We start from the raw sequence: 24,079 nt of genomic DNA on the forward strand, positions 1-24,079 counted from the left end.
AACAAAAAGAGTTCTAAATAACTCACGCGCCCTAAAATTTCTGACTTTTGGCGATTAAAGAATAAAAATAATAAAAAAATTTAAATCCGAAAAATATTAATTTGAAAGAAAATTAATTTTATCTGCAATTTTAATGTTTAAATCTTAAAATAAACCGAATTGATGTCTTTCAGTCGCTTATTTATAATTTTTATGAAAGCCTTATATTGTAATCTATCATGGTTTTCAGCATCTCCAGAAAGCAATATGGCCGAAATACAAATAAATATATTTGGTCTATTGACAGAGAATTGTTAAGATCAAATGGTTTTATTTTATACCTTGCCAAGAGCATATATCCTACATAAAAGCAAGGTTGCCTTGGAATTAAAACCGCTTAGTTTTAATGCTGCTGTCAATAATGCCACTCGGTTTTAATGTGAATCTAACCTAAAATCGAGGCGTCGCAGTACTGTGTGTGTTGTATTTTTCTTTTAAAATGACCAGTTGGTTTATATTTTAAGTACCTGCGACATATTTCTTCCATACTCAGTCATTCCACTTTTTACAACACACTACACCACTGTTTCGCTCTAAAACAAATGGCCGACCATTTTTAACATGAAAGAAGAGGGGATGGGTTTAGTTTTATTGTTTCTAATAAGAAGCATAGTTTAGTCTATACAATAACCGAATTTATTTAGTTAAGAGCATTTGATTTTAATATAGCTTACTAATTGCTTTTAAGAAAGCAACTTTAAAGACAACTAAAAAAATAGTTTTAAGGCATATGTCTTACTGACATGATAGTCTTGAGATCAAGTAGTTTTAATAATAGGTTTTATTAGTCATATTAGGAGAATCTTTAAAACTACTTTAAAACTAAAAGGTTACAAACAAGAATCTAATAAAACCAAAAAGTTCTTTGTAAAACTGATTAGTTTTAAAGTGAACTGACAATAAACCATTTTAAAACTACAATAAGACAAATTATCTATTAAGATTAATTAGTCTTATTTGATACTCTTATTAGATACTTTAAAACTAGTGGCAAATGCTTAACAGTTTTATAGTTCTGGCAGTATATCTACAAGGTAACTTTAAAACCATTGTCTTCTTATTTACCACAATAAAACCTTTATAAACCTTAAATAAAACTAAAATGTTTTTATTGTGCTACTTGGGTACCTATTAATGAAGTCTGCAGACCCAGTAGAATCAGAGTTGTAGCTGATGAAAAGTAGGTTCCTATTCGTCAAATTACAAATCAAATATTTCAACGTAAAATAACCAAAAAATCAAGCACTTATCAGGGAAAACTCATTATAACTTTTTTAACCCGGCACCTGCCACGTGGGGTGCTACCAGCACCCCATAACACATTTTCATCAAATATTTGGTATTTCAATAATATTTTATAGCATAGATCTGTTTGCATTTGAAGTGGTTATTTAGTGTCATTCTGAACTTGTAGCTCTAAAGTCGAATCGGGGTGTCATCATCTGGCAGTTTAAGTTTTAAAATTTTTTTTGTATTTTTGATAAACAGGTCAGATTTACATTTTTTATTGTAATAACTGATTTTAATTATTAGTATAGTCTCTATACTCAATAAATCTTAATTTTTTTAGATATTTTACTTCACTTCATTTATTATGGGTTGGTACTTGCTTATGTGCTCATAACACCTTTTTAATTTTATTTTTTAACTTTTATAATATATTAGTAGCTAATAAGTTAATAAAACATGTATTTTTATATTCATGCATAACCCAACACACATTATTTTGTTTATAAACAAGTAGATCACAGAAAACTTTTAAGGGGTGCTGTGAGCACCCCACGTGGTAGTTGACGTCTTGCAAGGCCACGTGGCAGATGCCAGGTTAAAGTGTTTAAAAGGAGCTATATTTTTTTAACATCAAAAGTAAGTAAGTTAAGAATAATGTTGGTCCCTTTTTTGGTAAAATAATCATGAAAACCACTCCCTAATTAGCATCCCAAATGAAATTAATCGTTACCGCTTCACCACAAGTTACTTTACTTGTGTATTGTTTATATAGTCTGAAGTTTCATCGGTTCAAAGTGCTTATTTTTGTCAACTATTAGCTTTATTTTTAACTACAGCCTTCAAAAGGCTGTAGTTAAAAGGGAGAAAGAGCTGAACAAGTCACTAATCATTAGTGTATGCAAAATTTGAACAGCCATATCTTCCAATTTTTGTCTTAAAGGAAAACAAAACATCCGAAATATTCAGAAAAGCTAAATCTACATTTTTTTACTGCTTGAGATTTTTGGTATCACTAATTAATTTTAAAGTTATTTGGAAAAAGAAATTTTTTCAAGATTGAAAAAAAATTACTTTAAAACCAAATTTTTTCAAAAATGATCTCTTTACTGATGAAACTTTCAGATCATATAAATAAAGCTTTTCTTAAACGTATTAAAGAAGTTGTAATGAGTTTTCCCCGAAAAGTGCTTAATTTTTTGGTTATTTCACGTTGAAATATTCGATTTGAAATTTGATGAATAGGAACCTACTTTTCATTAGCTACAACACTGCTTTCTACTGGGTTTTGCAGACTTCATATATAAATTATTTTTTTTCACTTTCTTGTAAGCTATATTTTTGCTACGAGTATTTTTTCAACAAAATAATTAGTTTTTAATTGCGAAAAACCGTCTAAAAACGTGATTTTTTTGTTGAAAATGAAAATACTCACTCGCAAATAACTCGAAAAGAATTGACGTGAACATCTCTATGCAACAAAATTTGCTGAGAATTAGTCAGTTTATCCAATTCCGGACTTATTTTGAACGAATGTTTTCTCACCCCGAGTATACCCCCAGGTATTTTGGGCGTATTTTTCTGAGAATAGCTCTTTGACCCCCAGAGTAAAAGCACACATCGGCATAGTAGGTATCATTTCTTTTCTTGTTAGCTATGTGTATGACAAATTTTATGTCAATATAAGCGGTTCTTTAAAATTTACAGCAGAAATCGTGAGTAAATGTACTATTATTAGTAGGCTAAAATATCAAAATGAAACAAACAGATTAAGGGCCGGTTGTTCGAACGCTAATCAAAAATGATCAATATCAAATATTTAATTACTGTCACAACTGTCAATGTCAACTTTGATTGGGTTGCTGAAAACATAATTATTGATTACAATTATGAAATTAGTTAATCAATTATGTTAATAATTGTTATGTTAATTAAGTAACTAATCTCATAATTATAATCAATTATGTTTTCAGCAATCCAACCAAAGTTGACATTGACAGTTGTGACAGTAATTAAATATTTGATAGTAATCATTGTTGATTAGCGTTCGAACAACCGGCCCTATAAGCATAACAAGATAAATTAAAATGCCTGACTTATGACATGTTCTCGCAAATGGGAATCGGCAGTAACTGGATGATATACTAATAAAATTTCGTGTGTGTTTAAACTAAATCCTATTTAATTTCTCAACTTTTATTTTAAAATTAATTTTTGTTTTTTTGTTTCTTTGCTTTTTTGCAATTTTTGACCCCGGGTTTTGGCGCCCCTAAAGGATGGTGCCCGTGTGCATTGCACACTTTGCACATATGTTAGTGGGGGCCTTGAATACGAACACTTCTAAACATAGAATCACGTGACACACATACTTATTGCTCAAATACACAGAATAATTAGAATTTAATGTATCATAGGGCATGAAAACATCAACCCTCAAATCTTTCCACCCAACACTGACTGTTGTCTACAACCATCATAAGCAAAGCACATTAAAAGCTCAATATTTGTTGACTGTGATATAACATAACCTCCATAAACACAACTGGCGGTTATACACACATTTTCAACAATTTGTCTTAATTTTTTAATAACGATTTCCACAGTGGAAAGTCAAGTATTTTTTAGATAAAATATGTAATTTTCATTATAACCAAATTGTGGCTAATGCCATATAAACATAGCATTTATTCCTAATATGGAAAATATATTATCAAATCACAAGTTATTATGTACAGCGTGTACAGTTCTGTAAACACATAAATAAAATACTGTTGTAAAAATAAGCTTTCAACAAGAGTAAAAACACTAATGCATTGTATAAAATCAATAAAATCACTTTTCACATAACTCCCTTCTCAGACTTCTTGGAGACTAAAAGCAAAGAATTTTCATCGTGCATTGGCTTCGTTGATGGTGAAGAGTATTCTGAGAAATTCTCTTTTATGTTTATCCCTTTTAAGAGAAGCTCATTACTTGTTCTGCCATTAAAAGCGTCGACATATAAATCCATCCCACACTAATGCGTATTTGTTCTGGATTCTTTCAATCCCAAACGACCGAGAACAAAACAACCGCCATTATAAAAATTCAAAAAAACACAAAAAAGGGGATAAAGTCTGTTAGAAAAACACGAGAGAGATACATCTATATCGTTTGTAGTGTATTTGACGACTCGGTGATATGTAGGCCTTTATCTTGCCGTACACTTCCAAAAAATATTTGATATTAAAACCCCATGAGCTACATTTTATTTTTCCATTTTTTTCTAAACATTACCAGACAGTTATTTTAGTTGTGAATCTAGCAGTTTTAATTATAAAAAAAGTGAGAAGATGAATGAGATACACTCAATAACCTAATATACCAATTACGTACTTATTCCTCTTCACTTTATGCGGAGCATAGGGCGTCAACTGTCTGCCTCCATTTTGTCCTATCCTTTGCACTGATTTATATTTCTGCCCAGGTTTTCCCAATAGTATTAATTTCTTTCTCGGCACTTCTTTTCCATGTTTCTACGGGTCTATATCGTCTTCTCTTTCCATGTGGTGTGTATTTTAAGGCTTGCCTCGCTATGTCTGTGTAAGGTCTCCTTAGTGTGTGACCCATCCAACTCAATTTCCTTTTGCATATTGTCTTAGATGTAGGTTCCTGGTTAGTTTTTGTCCATAATTCTTGGTTTGATATGCAGTTTGGCCAGTAAATGTTAAAAATCTTCCGTAGGCATTTATTTATGAACACCTGCATATCTCCAATACATTTTCTTGACACTTTCCAAGTTTCTGCTACGTATAGTAGCACAGTCTTCAGCTATTGAATAATCGTATCTTGGTTTTACTTGTTATCTGACGTGAAGACCACATTTTCTTTAGCACATTGAATCCGTTTGAGCTATTCCTATTCTCCGTTTTATGTCCTCCTCCGTCCCTCCTTTGTTGTTCAAAATACCGCCCAAGTAGTTAACTTTCTCTACCGTTTCTAATTCCGTGCCTCCCGGTGATAGTCCCATTTCTCTTGGTGTATTTATTTTCATTATCTTTTCTGACGTTTATGTTAAGTCCAACATTGTTCCTTGCCTCTGCTAATTTTTCAGTTTTGCGTTGAATGTGTTGTCTTTTTTCTGTTAAAAGGCATACATCATCTGCAAATTCCAAGTCCTCAAGTTGGTTAAAAACATTCCATCTTATTTAAGTCTTGATTACTAGTAGTCTTGGACATGATATAATCGATTACTATCAGGAATAAGGTGGGAGAGAGCACACAGCCTTGCCTTATTAATTCCTGTACCACTACCTATTTGTTCTGATAACTTCCCTTCGTGGACTATGCGTGCTGTGTACCCTTCGTAGAACAGTTTTATAATTCTGATATACTTGGGAGGCATTCCGTATTTCTCTAGAAATTTCCATAAGGCTTTGCGATCTACCCGATGAAACACTTTCTCTTAGCCAAGCCGCACACCAAAGAAACATGAAACGAAAAACATGAAACATGAAACGAAAAACATGTTTCATGAAAAAAAACACTGCTAAACAAATCTCAAAGTCCGCCTACCAATGAAACGAGTGTGATTCATGCTCATGACACATTTTTATTTTCGGAGAGTTTCATAAATGGCCGGACATATATTTATTTAGCAGTGGTTTGTTTCCATGAAACGTAATTTACGTTTCATGTTTCTTTGATGTGCGGCCTGCCTTAGAGTTCACATATAGCTTATTCTGTCACTCTAATGATTGCTCTATAATCGTTCTCATCGTACAAATGTGGTCAATGCAGAATCTTCGTGCCCGGAATCCAACTTGGTTTTCTCTTATAACTTTATCAAATTTCTTCTTTATTCTTTCAAGCATGATTCGGATCATTATTTTGCTTGTTGTGCATAGCAAGGTGATCGGTCTCCAATTTTCACATTTGGGTTTGTCGCCTTTTTTTACTAATTTTTACAATTAACCCTGGCGTCCAATCTCTGCGTAGCTCTTCGGATCTCCAAATTTTATTTAAAGGTGTGTACAGTATAGAGGTGGACGTTTCGATGTCTGCTTTTATTAAATCAGCAGGGATATTGTCTATTCCGACAGCTTTTCCACTTTTTAATTGTTTAATTGCATTTTTTATCTCTTAATGGGTGAATTATTCGGCGTTCATATTCATTTTTTGTCTGTTAGGTTCTTCCTCTATTTCTTTTGTTACATTCTGTTCTTCATACATTTTTTGGTCTTTTTGTCATCCAGGGTTAGTTACTGTTTTTCTTGTAGCCAACTGTTTCCACTCCCGTTTTCTTTAACGTATTTTAATACTTGTTCCACAGTTCCTCAACAGCGGCTTCCTTCATGTCACCGGCGGTTCTCAATTATTCTGCATCGCTCTCTGAATTCATTGTGTATGTCATTCTCATCTCTGATCCAGTGGAAACTGGATTTTTCTCTATTCGATGTTCTCTTTGCTGCTGCCCGCAATTTAACTGTAAATTTCGCTCTCACTAACATCTGCCCCTCTCATGGATCTTACATCCAGTAGTAATTTCCTTCATCGTCTATTTAGTGTGATGTGGTCTATTTGGTTTTCCTCCTAGAAAAATCCACGTTATCTTGTGTATGCGCTTGTGTGGAAAGATACTTCAACCTATCTTACAAAAACAAAATGTGTTTAATTTATTAATGTTTTGTATATTGAGAATGATTTTCGAAGTTAAAATCTAAACGACAAACTAAACGTATTTTAAAATATTCTATATCAATTCAGTTTTCTGAACAAGCTTTAGTTTAAATTGTTTAAAACAGGGATTTAGAATTGAATTTTTGTATTTTATTTATATATTTGATGTCTTAGAATATCACGAAATAAGCATTTTGACAAACCTTGCATCATGGTTTTAATAGTGTAGTTAAAAATAGCTATTTGTATAACAAGGGAGGAAAGTGCTACTTTTCCTCCCGAGAATGAAGTTTACTGCCCTACGCGTAGCGGAGGGCAGTAATCATTCAAGGGAGGAAAATACACTTTACTCCCATGTTATACATATGGTTTTTCCACCTTCCTCAAATAACAAGTCATTTTTTCATTTTTACTTAATTTGTTTATGTAATTAACCAACAAAATTTATTAGAACTAAAACTAACAAGTAGGTAAAATATAACTGTCAACTGTCAAATATAAGTCAAATTATTAATGTAAACATTGTTAAATCAGAATAACAATTTACTGTTATTTACCATTCTGCAAAATACAGAGTGTTTTTAAATATACGTTAAAATGTATAGATACGTACGTAATAGAAAATAGATATTGTACAGGGCGTCAATAAGTTATATTTCATGAATGAAATACCATGACGTCACTTTTACTTTTCCTCCATAGGGAGGAAAAATATTTTCCTCCCTAGGGAGGAAAAGTACAACTTTGCTCCCTACAATCAGGTCCGGAAAAGTATACTTTCGGTAGAGGTAGGTGGAAAAATACATATCTAGTTTCAACAGAGGGGTATTTTTTTTCTGTTGTTGTATGACTAACCTTAAAGGGAGCTGGTGCCAATGACCGTCGTCGAGAGGCGCAGGAATCCTGACGACGTCGGCGTCGGTACCGTTCAGCGACGATGCGTGGATGAGTTTCAACTCTCCAAATGATCTAATAGTCATTCTAACAATAACAAAGGAACACCACCGAAAAATCTTCTCAAAGTTCGAAGCGGAAGCAAAAAGGTATGGATTAAGAATCAACTAAGGAAAAAAACAATACATGGTAATGAAAGGATATATAGAGAAAGAGGATAGTTGCATAAAAATTTAAGAAGAAGGGGATGTATATAAATTTAAGGAAGTATCAGAATTCAAATACATGGGAGTGACTTTCACTAATATTGGAATGGAGAGAAAAGAAATAGATAAAAGATTATTGAAGAAAAGTCGAGCTATGGGTTCCTTAAACACGGTATTAAAAGCAAATTAAAAGCAAAAAATGTATCAAGAAACGCGAAAATCAGAACATATAAAACGATAATACGACCCACAGTGTTACGTGCGAGCGAAACGTGGGTAATAAATCAACAAGAGGAGAAAAAGATACAGATAAGGGGACGGAAGGTTCTGAGAAAGATTTTTGGAGGTATACAGATAGCGGAGAAAACATAGAGAAGACAAACATAGAGAAGACAAACAAATGAAGAAGTGATGACGATGTACGAGAGACCAAAAATTGCGACAAAAATAAGAACCCAAAGAACTAGATGACTTCTTCTTCAAGTGCCATCTTCGTTCCGAAGGTTGGCGATCGTCAGAGCTATACGTATTTTCGAAACTGCAGACCGAAACATTTCGTTGTTGCTACAGCTATCTATGGACCTTTTTCCTGCTATCTTCCCCTGCATAATTATTCGAAGCAGTTCATATCTTTCGGCTCTTGTAATGTGTCCCAAGTATTGCAGTTTTAGTTTTTTGATCGTAAATATGACTTTCTTTTCTTTATTCATTCTTCTCAAGACCTCGACGTTTGTGACTCTCTCCGTCCATGATATTCTCAAGATTCTGCGATATATCCACAATTCAAATGCCTCTAATTTTTTGATATCAATCTTTTTCAGCGTCCATGACTTCATTCCGTAGAACAGCACAGAAAGTACGTAACATCTCATCAGGCAAAGTTTCATTTCAAGGCTCAAATCTCTTCCACAGAACACTCTCTTCATTTTGGTGAATATGGATCTGGTTTTTTCTATTCTTATTTTGATTTCTGCTGAGCTATCGTTGTCTTCATTTGCTAACTCGATTGATAATTTCATTGTGTAAATATAAATTTTGGACATTTCGTGTTGATTTCGATATTACCATAAATTTAGTTTTCTTTGTGTTCAAAGATAGTCCATATTCTTCGCTGCAGTCTGCTATCTTATTTACCAATATCTGTAGCTCTTCAAGTGTTTCTGCGATCAGAACGGTGTCGTCGGCAATCTCAGATTGTTTAATCTAACACTATTTATTTTACTATCTATGGATTGCTCAGAGAGTGTTCTATTCACTACGTCTTCGGAATAGAGATTAAACAGGGTTGGTGACAGTATACACCCTTGTCTCACACCTCGCTTTATTTCAATTTCTTTATTGGTATTATTCTCTACTCTCACTACTGCTTTCTGATTGTAGTACATATTTGCTATTAGTGGGATGTCTCGTTTATCTAAATCCTTTTTTGCCAGGAGTCTGATTAGATGATCATGCCGCACTTTATCAAAAGCCTTGTTATAATCTATGAAACACATGAATACATCTTGATTTATGCCAAGACATCTTTGAGACATAACGTTCAGTGCAAACAACGCCTCTCTTGTTCCGAGTCCATTTCGGTATCCAAACTGGGTATCATTGATGTCCATTTCCAGTTTCCTGTGTACTCTAGTGTGTATAATTTTCAGGAATATTTTCAGTACATGGCTAGATGACTAGAACATGTTAAACGAATACCGAATTCTGAAGTGTCAAAGAAATATTGAATGACACAGAATTGGGAAAAAGATGACGCCCAAGAAGCAGATGGTTGGAGGCTGTAGTGAAGGTTTTAGAATAAATCGGGGTGAAGGACTGGGAAAAGAGTGCAGAGGACCGAAAAAAATGGAGAAATATTATCCAGTGTTTAGAAGCCGTAGGCCTACAAGGCCTGTAGCAAGTTTTATGAACCACCTTTAGTATGTGTTTAAAAAAAATGTATTTTAGAATTGTAGTTATAAACAAGGCGAAAACGGCGGGTTCGTTGGGAAAAATATTCTCATGAGATTTTTTTTTGCATAATTACATTCGTGAGACATCTCAGAATAAGGTTCAAGAAGTCGCCCACGTGAAAAGTGGGCCGAATTTTTTTTAACAATTTTTTTAATCAAATTGCAAAAATCAATTTTTTTGGCCCAAACAATTTATTTGTAGGTTTGTGCTTATAACTCGAAAACGATCAACTTTAGAGAAAAATTATAAGAGACCTTTTTTATCCAGAATGGTCCAAAAAACCTACAAAAAAATTGTTCGGGCCAAAAATATTGATTTTTGCAATTTGATTAAAAAAAAATATTAAAAACAATTTGGCCCACTTTTCACGTGGGCGACTTCTTGAACCTTATTCTGGGATGTCTCACGAATGTAATTAGGCAAAAAAATCTCATGGGAATATTTTTCCCAACGAACCCCTCTTTTTCGCCTTGTCTATTACGTATCTTTTTATGTAATGTATTAAAATATCGCAAAATAGGAAATTTTAAAATATTTAGATAAACCTACCGTCATGGTTTTAACAGTGTAGTTAAAAAATATCTAGTTCCAACAGAGTGCTATATTTTTTTCTATTGTTGTATGACTAACCTTAAAGCGAGCTGGTGCCAATGACCGTCGTCGAGAGGCGCAGGAATCCTGACGACGTCGGTACCGTTCAGCGACGAAGCGTGGATGAGTTTCAACTCTCCAGATTCTCCCGATTGTACAGACTCCAGCGACGCCGCCGCCAGTGACGTCAGCTCCAAGGATAAATAAGTGTCCTGTCGGCTGCGGCTACGCAGGCTGAAAATCGTGCCGAGGGAGCACTACACAAAAAAGTATTTTGATTACCCGTGTTGAGCTGGCCCCCCCCACTTGCAAAAATTAAAAAACAAATAGCCCTGATTTATGAGCTATTTATGAGCTCTCATATTCCGCAAACTAAAAATTTTGAGCTCGTTCCACTGAGCAGGAATTTAATACCCTAGTGGGGGGGGGCTGAGTCAGCCCCCCCCACTACTTAAAAATAGGAGTATTGAATCGGTTTTTGCGGCAGAATTACGAGCTATTTATGAGCTCTTGAAATTATATACTTTCGATTTTTGAGCTCATCCCTTTCACCCCCAAACAACCCTTTAATTGATTTAACTTAAGAGAAAGATGCTGAGAAAACTTAAAATATATCGTATTGCGGATATAATTCATATAGCTTATATACTCTAAGAATAAACTATTAAATCAAGAGCATTTCGATTATTGAGCTACAACCCCTTCGCAAGAAAACCACCCTATCTTCCCGGCTTAAGAGAAAGTTGTACTTAAAATGCATTAAACTAATTATTTGGCGACTACATATCATTTAATAATTTATAACCTTCCAAATTACGCGCATTTAGATCAGTAAATTGCAATTTATTTTGTATAGTGCAGTCACTGAAGGTAAAAATCAACGATTACCTTCAATTTCGGTGAACCTTCATCGATTTTCACGAAAATTGGTCAGTAGTTAGAGGATACATCAAGAAACAAAGGTGACATGGTACCACCTTGCGCCTTTACCCTGAGGGTGGATACCGCCCCTTTCTCGGGGGTGAAAATTATTTTATAAAAAATAAATGCACAAATCAGTAAAAGAACAAATTAAAAGCAAAATTTATTATCTAAAGTTAATAAAATAAGTAAATACTTTTTAAGTTATTAAAGATCAAAGATTTTAATTATTTGTGAAAAAAATGCATGTTTTGAAGAGGTTTTTTGTAAATCACTGAAAAACTTTAAGTTTTTACAAAAAAGTTAATAGTAGTTTAATTCGTATAGCTTATATTCTAAGAATAAACTCTTAAATCACGCGTCTTTCGATTATAGAGCTACAACCCCTTCGCAAGAAAACGACCCCATATTCCCGGCTTAAGAGAGAGTTGTTCTTAAAATAATTTAAGTTAATTATTTGGCGACTACATATCGTTTAATAATTTATGAGCTTGCAAAATATACGCATCTCAATTATTGAATTGCCATTTTCTTTCTATAGTGCAGTTACTGAAGGTAAAAATCAACTATTACCTTCGATTTCGGTAAATCGCCATTTATTTTCACGAATTGACAATAACAACTTGGGGTTTTAGCCTGGAGTATATGTCACCCCTTCTTGGGAGTGAAAATTACTTTATTAAAAATAACCCCACAAATCGAGAGAGGGACAAATTGTAAGCAAAATTTGTTATATAATGTGATTAAAATAAATCAATACTTTTTGAGTTATTAAAGATCAAATATTTTAATTTTTGAAAAGAAAATGCATGCTTTAGAGCGATTTTTCATAAATGACTCAAAAACTGTAAGTTTTTACAAAAAAGTTTTCATCACTAAAATTGAAGCTAATAAAAAATATAATAAATTGCTTACTTGAAAAACCCTTTAATGTTAATTTAATGTAAGTTATTGGTAATTAAATGTATATTTTTTTCCGCGACTGTTCAAATCTAAGGGTTCAAGCTTAAATAACGGGAAAGAGATGTATTTTATAACACTTAGGTACTAAATACTTGTCAAAGTATTTAGAAATACCTATGAAAAATAAGATCCAGACAAAAATTGATAGTATCAAAATCCGCTCACCAATTTTCGTGAAAATGAATGGAGATTTACCGAAATTGAAGGTCATAGTTGATTTTTACCTTCAGTGACTATAGAAAGAAAATGGCAATTCAATAATTGAGATGCGTATATTTTGCGAGCTCATAAATTATTAAACAATATATAGTCGACAAATAATTAATTTAAATTATTTTAAGTACAACCCTCTCTTAAGCCAGGAATATGGGATGGTTTTCTTGCGAAGGGGTTGTAGTTCAATAATCGAAAGACGCGTGATTTTAGAGTTTATTCTTAGAATATAAGCTATACGAATTAAACTACTATTAACTTTTTTGTAAAAACTTACAGTTTTTCAGTGATTTACAAAAAACTTCTTCAAAACATGCATTTTTTTCACAAATAATTAAAATCTTTGATCTTTAATAACTTAAAAAGTATTTACTTATTTTATTAACTTTATATAATAAATTTTGCTTTTAATTTGTTCTTTTATTGATTTGTGCATTTATTTTTTATAAAATAATTTTCACCCCCGAGAAGGGGCGGTATCCACCCTCAGGGTAAAGGCGCAAGGTGGTACCATGTCACCTTTGTTTCTTGACGTATCCTCTAACCACTGACCAATTTTCGTGAAAATCGATGAAGGTTCACCGAAATTGAAGGTAATCGTTTATTTTTACCTTCAGTGACTGCACTATACAAAATAAATTGCAATTTACTGATCTAAATGCGCGTAATTTGGAAGCTTATAAATTATTAAATGATATGTAGTCGCCAAATAATTAGTTTAACGCATTTTAAGTACAACTTTCTCTTAAGCCGGGAAGATAGGGTGGTTTTCTGGCGAAGGGGTTGTAGCTCAATAATCGAAATGCTCTTGATTTAATAGTTTATTCTTAGAGTATATAAGCTATAGGAATTATATTCGCAATACGATATATTTTAAGTTTTCTCAGCATCTTTCTCTTAAGTTAAATCAATTAAAGGGTTGTTTGGGGGTGAAGGGGATGAGCTCAAAAATCGAAACTATATAATTTCAAGAGCTCATAAATAGCTCGTAATTCTGCCGCAAAAACCGATTCAATATTCCTATTTTTAAGTAGTGGGGGGGGCTGACTCAGCCCCCCCACTAGGGTATTAAATTCCTGCTCAGTGGAACGAGCTCAAAATTTTTAGTTTGCGGAATATGAGAGCTCATAAATAGCTCATAAATCAGGGCTATTTGTTTTTTAATTTTTGCAAGTGGGGGGGGCCAGCTCAACACGGGTATTTTGATTAGAATACGAGCAGATACAAGCGGTTCAGATCTGTTAACAAAATTGGGCAAAAAATTGTTTTGCCAATTTTATTTTGAAAATTACATTAAATATTTAGAAAAAATCAAATGAATGCCATGTATACAACAAAATTTTTAATAATTATCAATAAAAATTAACGTAAAGTTTGAAGAAAAGATTTTAGTTCAGAATATTAATACACTGCGCGTCAGAGAAAACGGGCCACTCACAAAATATAAGAAGTTTTAAAGTTTTATTTTCTGTATTTATTTATACATATGTAGATCAAATTAAATAATCAGTTACTCCTGTAACCCGACATTATCAAAATGAAAAATAAGAAAAATTTGAGAAAAAATTAAAATTGATAATTTCGATGTACAGTTACAGTTCTTACAATAATTGAATAAAAGAGCCAATAAAAGGCAAGTATTACTCGTTTCGTGTGGCCACCACGGTTTTGGATCATCATCATCAATGGCGTTACAACTCTTCGTGAATCTTTGCCGCGTTTACTATTGCCTTCCATGTTTGTCGGTCCTGTGCCACTAATTCCCATTGTCGCACTCCCATTTTCTCTAGATCTTCTTTGACTGCATCTTTCCACCTTTTTCTAGGCCGCCCTACAGACCGTCGTCCATCTGGCCTTTCCCAGAACACATTGTATATAAGGCGATTGTCGTTTCTGCGTATCACATGCCCTGCCCATCTGAGCCTATTAGCCTTTATATATCTGACTAGATTTTCTTTTCCGAATAGAGACTCTAGTTCGTTATTGTATCTGCCCCTCCATTCGTTTGTCACGCTGTCTCTTCAAGGGCCATATATCATTAGAAGGATTTTACGTTCCAACACCAGCAATTTATTTACTTCTCTTTTTGTTAACGTCCATGTTTCGCTTCCATACGCGACTGCTGGTCGTATTATGGTCTCATATATCTGGATTTTTGCACCTCCTGAAAGAAGTTCTGACTTCATTAGATGTTTCGTTGCAAAGAAATATCTGTTTCCTGCCATTATTTGCGTTTCAACTTCTCGCTCTAATTTGTTGTTATTTGTGATTATTGCTCCTAGAGATTTAAATTCTTTAACCACTTCGAAGTTATGATCGTTTATAGTAATATTTTGCCTTATTCGCCGTCGTTCTTGTTTTCAGACGACCATGTATTTTGTTTTGTCTTCATTTATTTTTAGACCGATGTTTAATGCAGCTTCTTCAAAGCTCGAGAAAATATCCTTAATTTCTAATGTTGATTGTGCTACTGCGTCTACGTCATCAGCAAAGGCGAGTATGATTTTTGCTCCCCGAGCAGTTATGTCTGGTTTGATTTTTGGATAAATTTTTCGCATGATATATTCTAAGGCGCCATTGTTACAACAATGGGGACAACGGTTCTCCCTGTCTCAGTCCAGAATTTACGCAGAAAGCATTTGATATTTTCCCCCTATTCTAACTTGTGCAAAGGAGCTACTTACGCAGATTTGTGTTACCGCGGCTAGTTTCTTGGGTACGCCGAGCTCGATCATTGCCTTCCATAATGTTGCACGATTAATTGAATCATAAGCCTGTTTGAAGTCTATAAAGATCTGATGAACATCCTGATTATATTCCCAATACTTTTCAAGCATTTGTCTTATTGTACATAGTTGATTATTAGTCGATCTGCCAGGCCTGAAACCACACTGGTAGTCACCAACTATTTCTTCGGCATATGGTACTAATCTTTTTAATAATATCGAAGCCAATATTTTATACATAGTGTTGATTAGTGAGATTCCTGTGTAATTCATGCATGATTCCTCATGAATTCCTAAATTAAAGAAGCTAAGAATCGACAATGGGAAGAATTTGGAAATAAAATGGAAAGTGATAGTAAGGGGAATGCGAAGTTGCTTTATGGGACTTTAAAAAATCTAAGACAAAAGAAATCAAACGGATTAACAGGTTTAGAGGACAAAGATGGTAACATATTATTAAAAAATGAAGAGATTACCGAAAGATGGCGAGAACATTTTATGGAGTTATTAATGGGAGACAACAACGAAATAGAGAATGACAGGGAGGAGTACAATTTAAATGAACAACAAGATGATGATGACATAACATACGAAGAATACAGGGAAGCAATTTTAAAATTAAAAAATGGCAAGGCTGCAGGACACGATAATATTAAGGCTGAGCTAATTAAATATATGGAAGGAGAAGGATTACAATTACTATGGAAGATCATAAGGAGATGTTGGCGTACCGGATGCATACCTAGAGATTGGACGCTTGCAACTATTCTACCATTACACAAAAAAGGCGATAAACATAAGTGTTCTAACTATAGAGGAATATCATTGTTGGTAGTTGCTAGTAAAATCTACGAAATAATACTAGAGAAAAAGCTGCGAGAAAAGATCGAGGCCACACTGGATGACAGCCAATGCGGCTTTAGGCCAGGGCGAGGTACAATCGATCTCATATTCACGGTGAGACAGTTATCAGAAAAAGCCCTAGAGCATAACAGTAAGTTGTATCTCTGTTTTGTGGACTTGGAAAAAGCATTTGATCGGGCGCCACGTAACAAGATCTGGGAAATATTAAACCGTAGAAATGTGAAACCGAAGTTAATCCAAGCAATAAAGAGTATATATAAATGTACACGTAATAATGTAAGAACGAACAATTGCTCATCTCTTGAATTCTACACAAGGATAGGTGTAAGACAAGGTGGTGTTCTGAGTCCTTTGTTATTTATCACTCTAATGGACGAAATTGCAAAAGAATGCAGGGGTAAGGTAAAAAGAACTAGGGTTGGGGTGTATAAACTTCAACAAGTTTGCGTGTCAGAGTTGATATATGCCGATGACCTGGTTATTGTGGCAAAATCAGAAAAAACTTGCAAGTAAATGTGAATGTTTGGAATGAAGCCTTTAAGAAATTTGGGATGAGAATAAATATTGAAAAAACAGAAGCTTTAGTAATATCGAAAACACAAGAAAATATAAATGTTAAGTTGAATAATGAGACCATTACACAAGTTGAGGACTTCAAGTATCTAGGATCAACAATGAATGGGCAAGGAAATATAGAACCAGAAATAAACAGCAGGGTGATGAGTGCAACAAAATTATACTATGCACTAAATAAAAGTTTTATTAGGAAGAAAGAAGTAAGCCTGAAAACAAAAATGAAAGTATTTCAAACCGTATACGAGCCGGTGCTACTCTACGGTAGTGAAACGTGGACAGTGAACGACAACATCCGTAGTAAAATCCAAGCATGCGAAATGCGATATTTACGTGCGGTATCCGGGGTGACTAGACGTGATCGTATAAGAAATGAAGACATACGTAAAAGGTGCGGTGTTGGAAGGACCTTAGACAGACTTGAAACGAAACAGTTATCGTGGTTCGGACATATGGCGAGAATGAGTGAAGGTAGAACTGTAAAGAGGGTATGGAAAGCGGCATCTGACAACAAACGAAGAAGAGGCAGGACAGCAAGAACGTGGAATGCAAATATTGGAAAGGCTTGCGGAAAAAGAAATATTGGGTGGAGAGAAGCAGAAAGACTAACTACCGACCGAAAGGCATGGAGACGTCTCATTTCTCCACTTACCTCGACACCGTAAGGTACAAGAGGACGGCTTAAGTAAGTATATCTGGATTTTTGCACCTCCTGAAAGAAGTTTTGACTTCATTAGATGTTTCGTTGCAAAGAAATATCTGTTTTCTGCCATTATTTGCGTTTCAACTTCTCGCTATAATTTGTTGGCATTTGTGATTATTGCTCCTAGAGATTTAAATTCTTTAACCACTTCGAAGTTATGATCGTTTATAGTAATATTTTGCCTTATTCGCCGTCGTTCTTGTTTTGAGACGACCATGTATTTTGTTTTGTCTTCATTTATTTTTACACCGATGTTTAATGCAGCTTCTTCAAAGCTCGAGAAAATATCCTTAATTTCTAATGTTGATTGTGCTACTGCGTCTACGTCATCAGCAAAGGCGAGTATGATTTTTGCTCCCCGAGCAGTTATGTCTGGTTTGATTTTTGGATAAATTTTTCGCATGATATATTCTAAGGCGCCATTGTAACAACAATGGGGACAACGGTTCTCCCTGTCTCAGTCCAGAATTTACGCAGAAAGCATTTGATATTTTCCCCCTATTCTAACTTGTGCAAAGGAGCTACTTACACAGATTTGTGTTACCGCAGCTAGTTTCTTGGGTACGCCGAGCTCGATCATTGCCTTCCATAATGTTGCACGATTAATTGAATCATAAGCCTGTTTGAAGTCTATAAAGATCTGATGAACATCCTGATTATATTCCCAATACTTTTCAAGCATTTGTCTTATTGTACATAGTTGATCATTAGTCGATCTGCTAGGCCTGAAACCACACTGGTAGTCACCAACTATTTCTTCGGCATATGGTACTAATCTTTTTAATAATATCGAAGCCAATATTTTATACATAGTGTTGATTAGTGAGATTCCTGTGTAATTCATGCATGATTCCTTTTTTCCTTTCTTGTGTATTGGTACAATAATACTACCACACCATTCTTTCGGCATTATTTCTTGTTGACAGGCCTTCTCTATTAATTGATGGATTGTACTCATGAGTTCATGACCGCCTATTTTAATTAGCTCGGCATCAATATTGTCCAGACCAGGGGATTTATCGTTTACGGTTTTGGATGAACCTCATAAATGTCCCTCTGGGAAAGTAGTCAATTCCTCAATGAGAGCCATTCGAAGCTCTTCACATGTTGTTGTAGCAGGTATACGACGTCGTACATGCCTTTTCAGAGGGCTCCATATATGCTCAATAGGATTAAGGTCTGAACTTTGAACAGGCCAGTCCATTTTTGGAATATCAACGTCTTCAAAATACTGTTTCACAATCGGTGCTGTGTGTGCATTACAAAACCATTACCAATAAACTAGTCATATGGCATCGCATGATGTTGTAGGATCTCCGTTCTCCGAAAATCTTTGCCCAAAACATTACTGAGCCACTACCAAAACCAATCCAGTATGATTCAGTGCAGGCAGCATAACGTTCTCCAGCCCTTTGTAGACCTTATTTCCAACATCCTTACTTTAAATTGATATTCTACACTCATCCATAATAGACAAGACGAAAACGGCGGGTTCGTTGGGAGAAATATTCCCATGAGATTTTTTTGCATAATTACATTCGTGAGACATCCCAGAATAAGGTTCAAGAAGTCGCCCAAGTGAATAGTGGGCCAATTTAAAAAAAAAAAAATTTTTAATCAAATTGCAAAAATTAATATTCTTGGCCCGGACAATTTTTTTTTTGTAGGTTTTTTGGATCATTCTGGATAAAAAAGGTCTCTTATAATTTTGTTCTTTCTAAAGTTGATCGTTTTCGAGTTATAAGCAACTTAAAATTGAAAAAAACGAAAAATGGCGATTTTCAAGGCTTAATAACTAGGTTAAAAGTTATTATTATGAAAGTGACTAAATCAAAGTTTAATGCCCCCCCTACAAGATCCTTAAGAAATTTTTTTCATTATTTTATTACTAAGCTGTTATTTTTAAGTAATAATATTGAGCGCCATGCACGTTGTAGCCGGCCGTAAATGCTGAGTGCGAGAGAGATGCCACTCCGGAAGTCCAATTGTGCATGTGCATCTTACTTGCACTCACATTTACGGCCGTCTACCACGTGCATGGCGCTCATTATTATTACTTAAAAATAACAGCTTAGTAATAAAATAATGACAAAAATTTCTTCAGGATCTTGTAGGGGGGGGGGCATTAAACTTTGATTTAGACGCTTTCTGACTTTCATAATAATAACTTTTAACCGAGTTATTAAGCCTTAAAAATTGCCATTTTTCGTTTTTTTTTTCAATTTTAAATTGCTTATAACTCGAAAACGATCAACTTTAGAGAAAAATTGTAAGAAACTTTTTTATCCAAAATGGTCCAGAAAACCTACAAAAAAAATTGTTCGGGCCAAAAATATTGATTTTTGCAATTTGATTAAAAAAAATTGTTAAAAAAATTTGGCCCACTTTTCACGTGGGCGACTCCTTGAAACTTATTCTGGGATGTTTCACGAATGTAGTTATGCAAATAAATCTCATGGGAATATTTTTCCCAACGAACCCGCCGTTTTCGCCTTGTCTATAAAGAATAGGTTTGTTCTAGCAAACAGTCAAACTAGTCAGAAACCGTCAGCAAATAGTTGGTCAGTGAGAGAACGTAATACAGTCACCAGTACTATCCCCTCTACTCGCGCTGGTCAACTATTCGCTGATGATTTCAAACCGTTTGAAACTAATGATAGAACAAACCTAATACTTTTCTCCAATCATCTATTGTCCAATTGACATGTTCACAGACAATTGCAAGTCTGTACCTTTGGTAAGCAGTGGTAAGGAATGACTCTGTTGACAGATTGCAAACTGTCAAACCCTGGTCTCTTAACCTTCGTCGAACAGTAAAAACACTTAAGACCGGTTTATGGGCTTATTAAATACAGCTTTGGAGCATTCTAACAGTTTGTGTCCCGTTTTGCAATGCAGTGAGAACGCGATCTACTCAGACCGGATCGCCGTTGATGATATCCGGTCTCAAGAAATCGTTGGTAAGTTATCTGCACAATTGGATGACTAACATTCAATTGTCTTGCCGCTTCTCTTTGGCTTGCTCCGTTTTCTAGCAATGTAACAATCTAAAAAGACTTTCGATTTTTCCAACGTTATTACAAATACGCTACAGTGTAAGGAGACCAGTGTAACACAAAGATATCTCAAAAGCTCTTTAGAACACTACAATAGTTCTTACAATTTTAAAACAATCAAAACGTGAAAAAGTAGAAAAAACTCGAACTTTATCGTTGTATACTGAGCTATTAATAAATTGCATTATGTTTTGTACGAAAAAAAAAAACGAAAAACTAGTGCCTAATTTTTTTATTACAATTTTTTCTGTTTCTACAAGAATGGCATTTCAGAGAAATTCACAGAAAAACATTCTTGTGTTATTCTACACAATTTTTGACCTAATGTTAAAGTCTTAGAAATTTAAATATTAAACACATTGGTCGGGGTACAATCGATAAAAAGTTAATACACCTACTATGTCACTTAAAAGGCTAACAGTATTTGATTTAAACTGATATTGTACAGTTCAATTTACGTGGGTAGATCATTTGTGAAGAAACTTTTAATCTAGGACTTGTACAACCTCACTTAAAATTAATTAAGTTTTGATTCTTATATCCTTTAAAAGTTCAGTCATTGAAGGTATTAATCTCCGATTTCGTTAAACCTCCATCGATTTCCATGAAAATGGGTGTGTAGTTAGAATATACCTCAAGAAACAAAAGTAAGATGGTTCCAATTTGTGCTTTACCCTGTGGGTAAAAAGAGAGTGAAAAAATTTATAAATTTATTAAAATAAATCAATACTTTTGGAGTTATCAAAGACCACAAATTTTAATTTTTCGTGAAACAATGCATGCTTTAGAGCAGTTTTTTATAATTAACACACAAACTATAAATTTTTCCAAAAAGTTATCAAAATTGAAGCTAATCAAAAATCAAAAAAATTCCATAGTTAAAAAACCTTTTAATAAGGGAGAGGCTTGTATCTTGAACCGGATTATTTCAAAGCTCAATTATTTTTAAGTTTTTAAATTTTAAGGAAAATTTTTTGGACTAACTTATAGTTTACACACCGTAGTGTACTATATTAAAAGATCATTTTAATTAAACGAAACCAAATATATTTTTTGAATTTTATTTATTAGAGGTAATTTGGTCCAAGGTACAAATCACTCCTGTACCTTGAACCACGTAGTCTTGTACGTTGAAGCACCCATAAACCTTTAAAAATATATACAAAAAATTGTGTTATTCAACATTGAACCTCTCAAAATATGAGCCAAACACATATATACTCCTTTTTGCCTTTCAGACAACCCAGCCTGACTTGGTGGTTTATGTTTGAGCAAGACATCTTCAATGTCATTGTCAAATGACTTTGTTGATCACTTGGGCCAAAAAATTTGTTGCGGTTCAGAATTCTCTTCAGATACTGGACTGTTAAATAGGAACTTACAGCAGTTACTTGTGCAACATAAAAATGTGTCTTCTTTTTTTCCAATAATTTTGTACGGTCCAACGTAGAAGATGTGATAGCGGTCCAAGGTACAAGACTCGGTCCAAAAGAAAACAAATGTGAATTTAACCTAATAAAATGGTTTTGGTATATTCCTATATATATATATGTTGTTTAACAACCTGTTAGTATAGGCATACACACCCTGTAATTTAATTTACGATATCTGTTAACACAAAACTTAAGAAAGGAAATTATCTATCGTATAAATTGGTACTTTTCACAAAATAAAACACTATATTTTTACTATAGGCGCAAATGATTTCTAATCAAGTTCAAAAACTAACCACAAATATATGATGATTGTAGAAGAACTTCAGATAAAAAACAGGGACAGTTCGCGCGCAAAATAAAAGAAAAATGAGGTGGCCCATGGTACAAGCTGGCCCGAGGTACAAGCTTCTCCGATAATAATTATTCAAAATGATTTATAGATAATATAGGGTACTTGCACATTTTTTTATTACATAATAATGTTCAGTTTTGTTTAAAAATGAGATTTCCAAATTTCACGGCTCAAAAACACATAAAAGACATAAGTACAAATTTGAAATCTTCTGTGTATTTAAACCATTTCAAACGACCCAAAAAGCTCGCAATCACTTGTGAGGTCACATCATTATATTTTATAATTACATTTATCGTATGTCATTGTAATAATATATACAGGGTGTAACGAAAATACAGGTCATAAATTTAACCACATATTTTGGGACCAAAAATAGTTTGATTGAACTTAACTTACCTTAGTACAAATGTGCATATAAAAAAAGTTACAACCCTTTGAAGTTACAAAATGAAAATCGATTTTTTTCAATATATCGAAAACTATTAAAGTTTTTTTATTGAAAATGGACATATAACATTCTTGTGACAGTAGCATCTCAAGAAAAAATTATAGGGAAATTTGGACACCCTATAAAAATTTTATGGGGGTTAAGTTACTTTAAACCCCCCAAACTTTTGTGTACGTTCCAATTAAATTATTATTGTAGTACCATTACTTAAACACAATATTTCTAAAACTTTTTTGGCTCTTAGTACTTTTTCGAAAAGTCAGTTTTTATCGAGATATTTTGAATATTTGTCAAATCCACCACATATTTGTATATGGTTAAGTACAATTATGGATACTTGGTAATAATATGAAAAATTATTGTATGATTTACATTTTTAGGCATATTTTGAACCGTATTAAAAAGAAGCCATATCTCGATAAAAGGTGCCTTCTCGAAAAAATACAAAGAGGCAAAAAAGTTTTAAAAACATTTTGTTTAACTAATGGTATCGCAGTAATAGTTTAATTGGAGCGTACACAAACATTTGGGGGGTTTAAAGGAACAAAACCCCCATAAAATTTTTATGTAAACATATTAAAAAAGAAGCTGCAACTCGATAAAAACTGCCTTATCGAAAAAATACGAAGAGCCAAAAAAGTTTTAAAAATATTGAATTTAACTAATGGTATCACAATAATAATTTAATTGAAACGTACAGAAAAGTTTGGGGGGGTTTAAGGGAACAAAACCCCCATAAAATTTTTATGGGGAGCACAAATTGAACTATAATTTTTCTTTAAGATGCTCCTATCATAAGAATGCCACATATCTATTTCCGATAAAAAAATCTCTAATCGTTTTCGATATATTCTAAAAAATCGATTTTTATTTTGTAACTTAAAAGGGCTATAACTTTTTTTCTGTGCATATTTGTACTAAGGTAAGTTAGGTTCATTCGAACTATTTTGGGTCCTAGAATATGTGATTTAATTTATGACCTGTATTTTTGTTACACCCTGTATATGTCTTAATGAAAACACTCAAATATTAGTCAGAAATAGCAATAAAAACACTCAAATATTAGTCAGAAATAGCAACTATCCAAATATTTATAAAACTGAGTGTCAGAACGAATGCCAAACCAATTGAATTAATGGCGAGAACATCAAATACTATAATGACATGACGTCACGACCAATGAGAGCGCGTTTTGGGCTGCCTGCTAGAATTTGAATTTTCTCTCGATTTTAATCGTCTTTAGGGGTCAAACT

The 24,079-nt window shown here is 33.7% G+C and overlaps 1 protein-coding gene across 1 annotated transcript in view; it reads right to left on the minus strand.

Annotated features, from left to right (window-relative positions):
- The window catches only part of LOC114337317 (uncharacterized), a 444,845-nt gene that overhangs the window by 84,622 nt on the left and 336,144 nt on the right, over nt 1–24,079 (minus strand). The window contains exon 5 of the mRNA XM_050645523.1: nt 10,608–10,825. Coding sequence (XP_050501480.1) covers nt 10,608–10,825 — 218 coding nt within the window. The remainder of the gene's footprint in view (nt 1–10,607; nt 10,826–24,079) is intronic.

The sequence above is a fragment of the Diabrotica virgifera genome, chromosome 3 (genome assembly GCF_917563875.1).
Source record: "Diabrotica virgifera virgifera chromosome 3, PGI_DIABVI_V3a".
Classification (NCBI taxonomy): Eukaryota; Metazoa; Arthropoda; class Insecta; order Coleoptera; family Chrysomelidae; genus Diabrotica; species Diabrotica virgifera.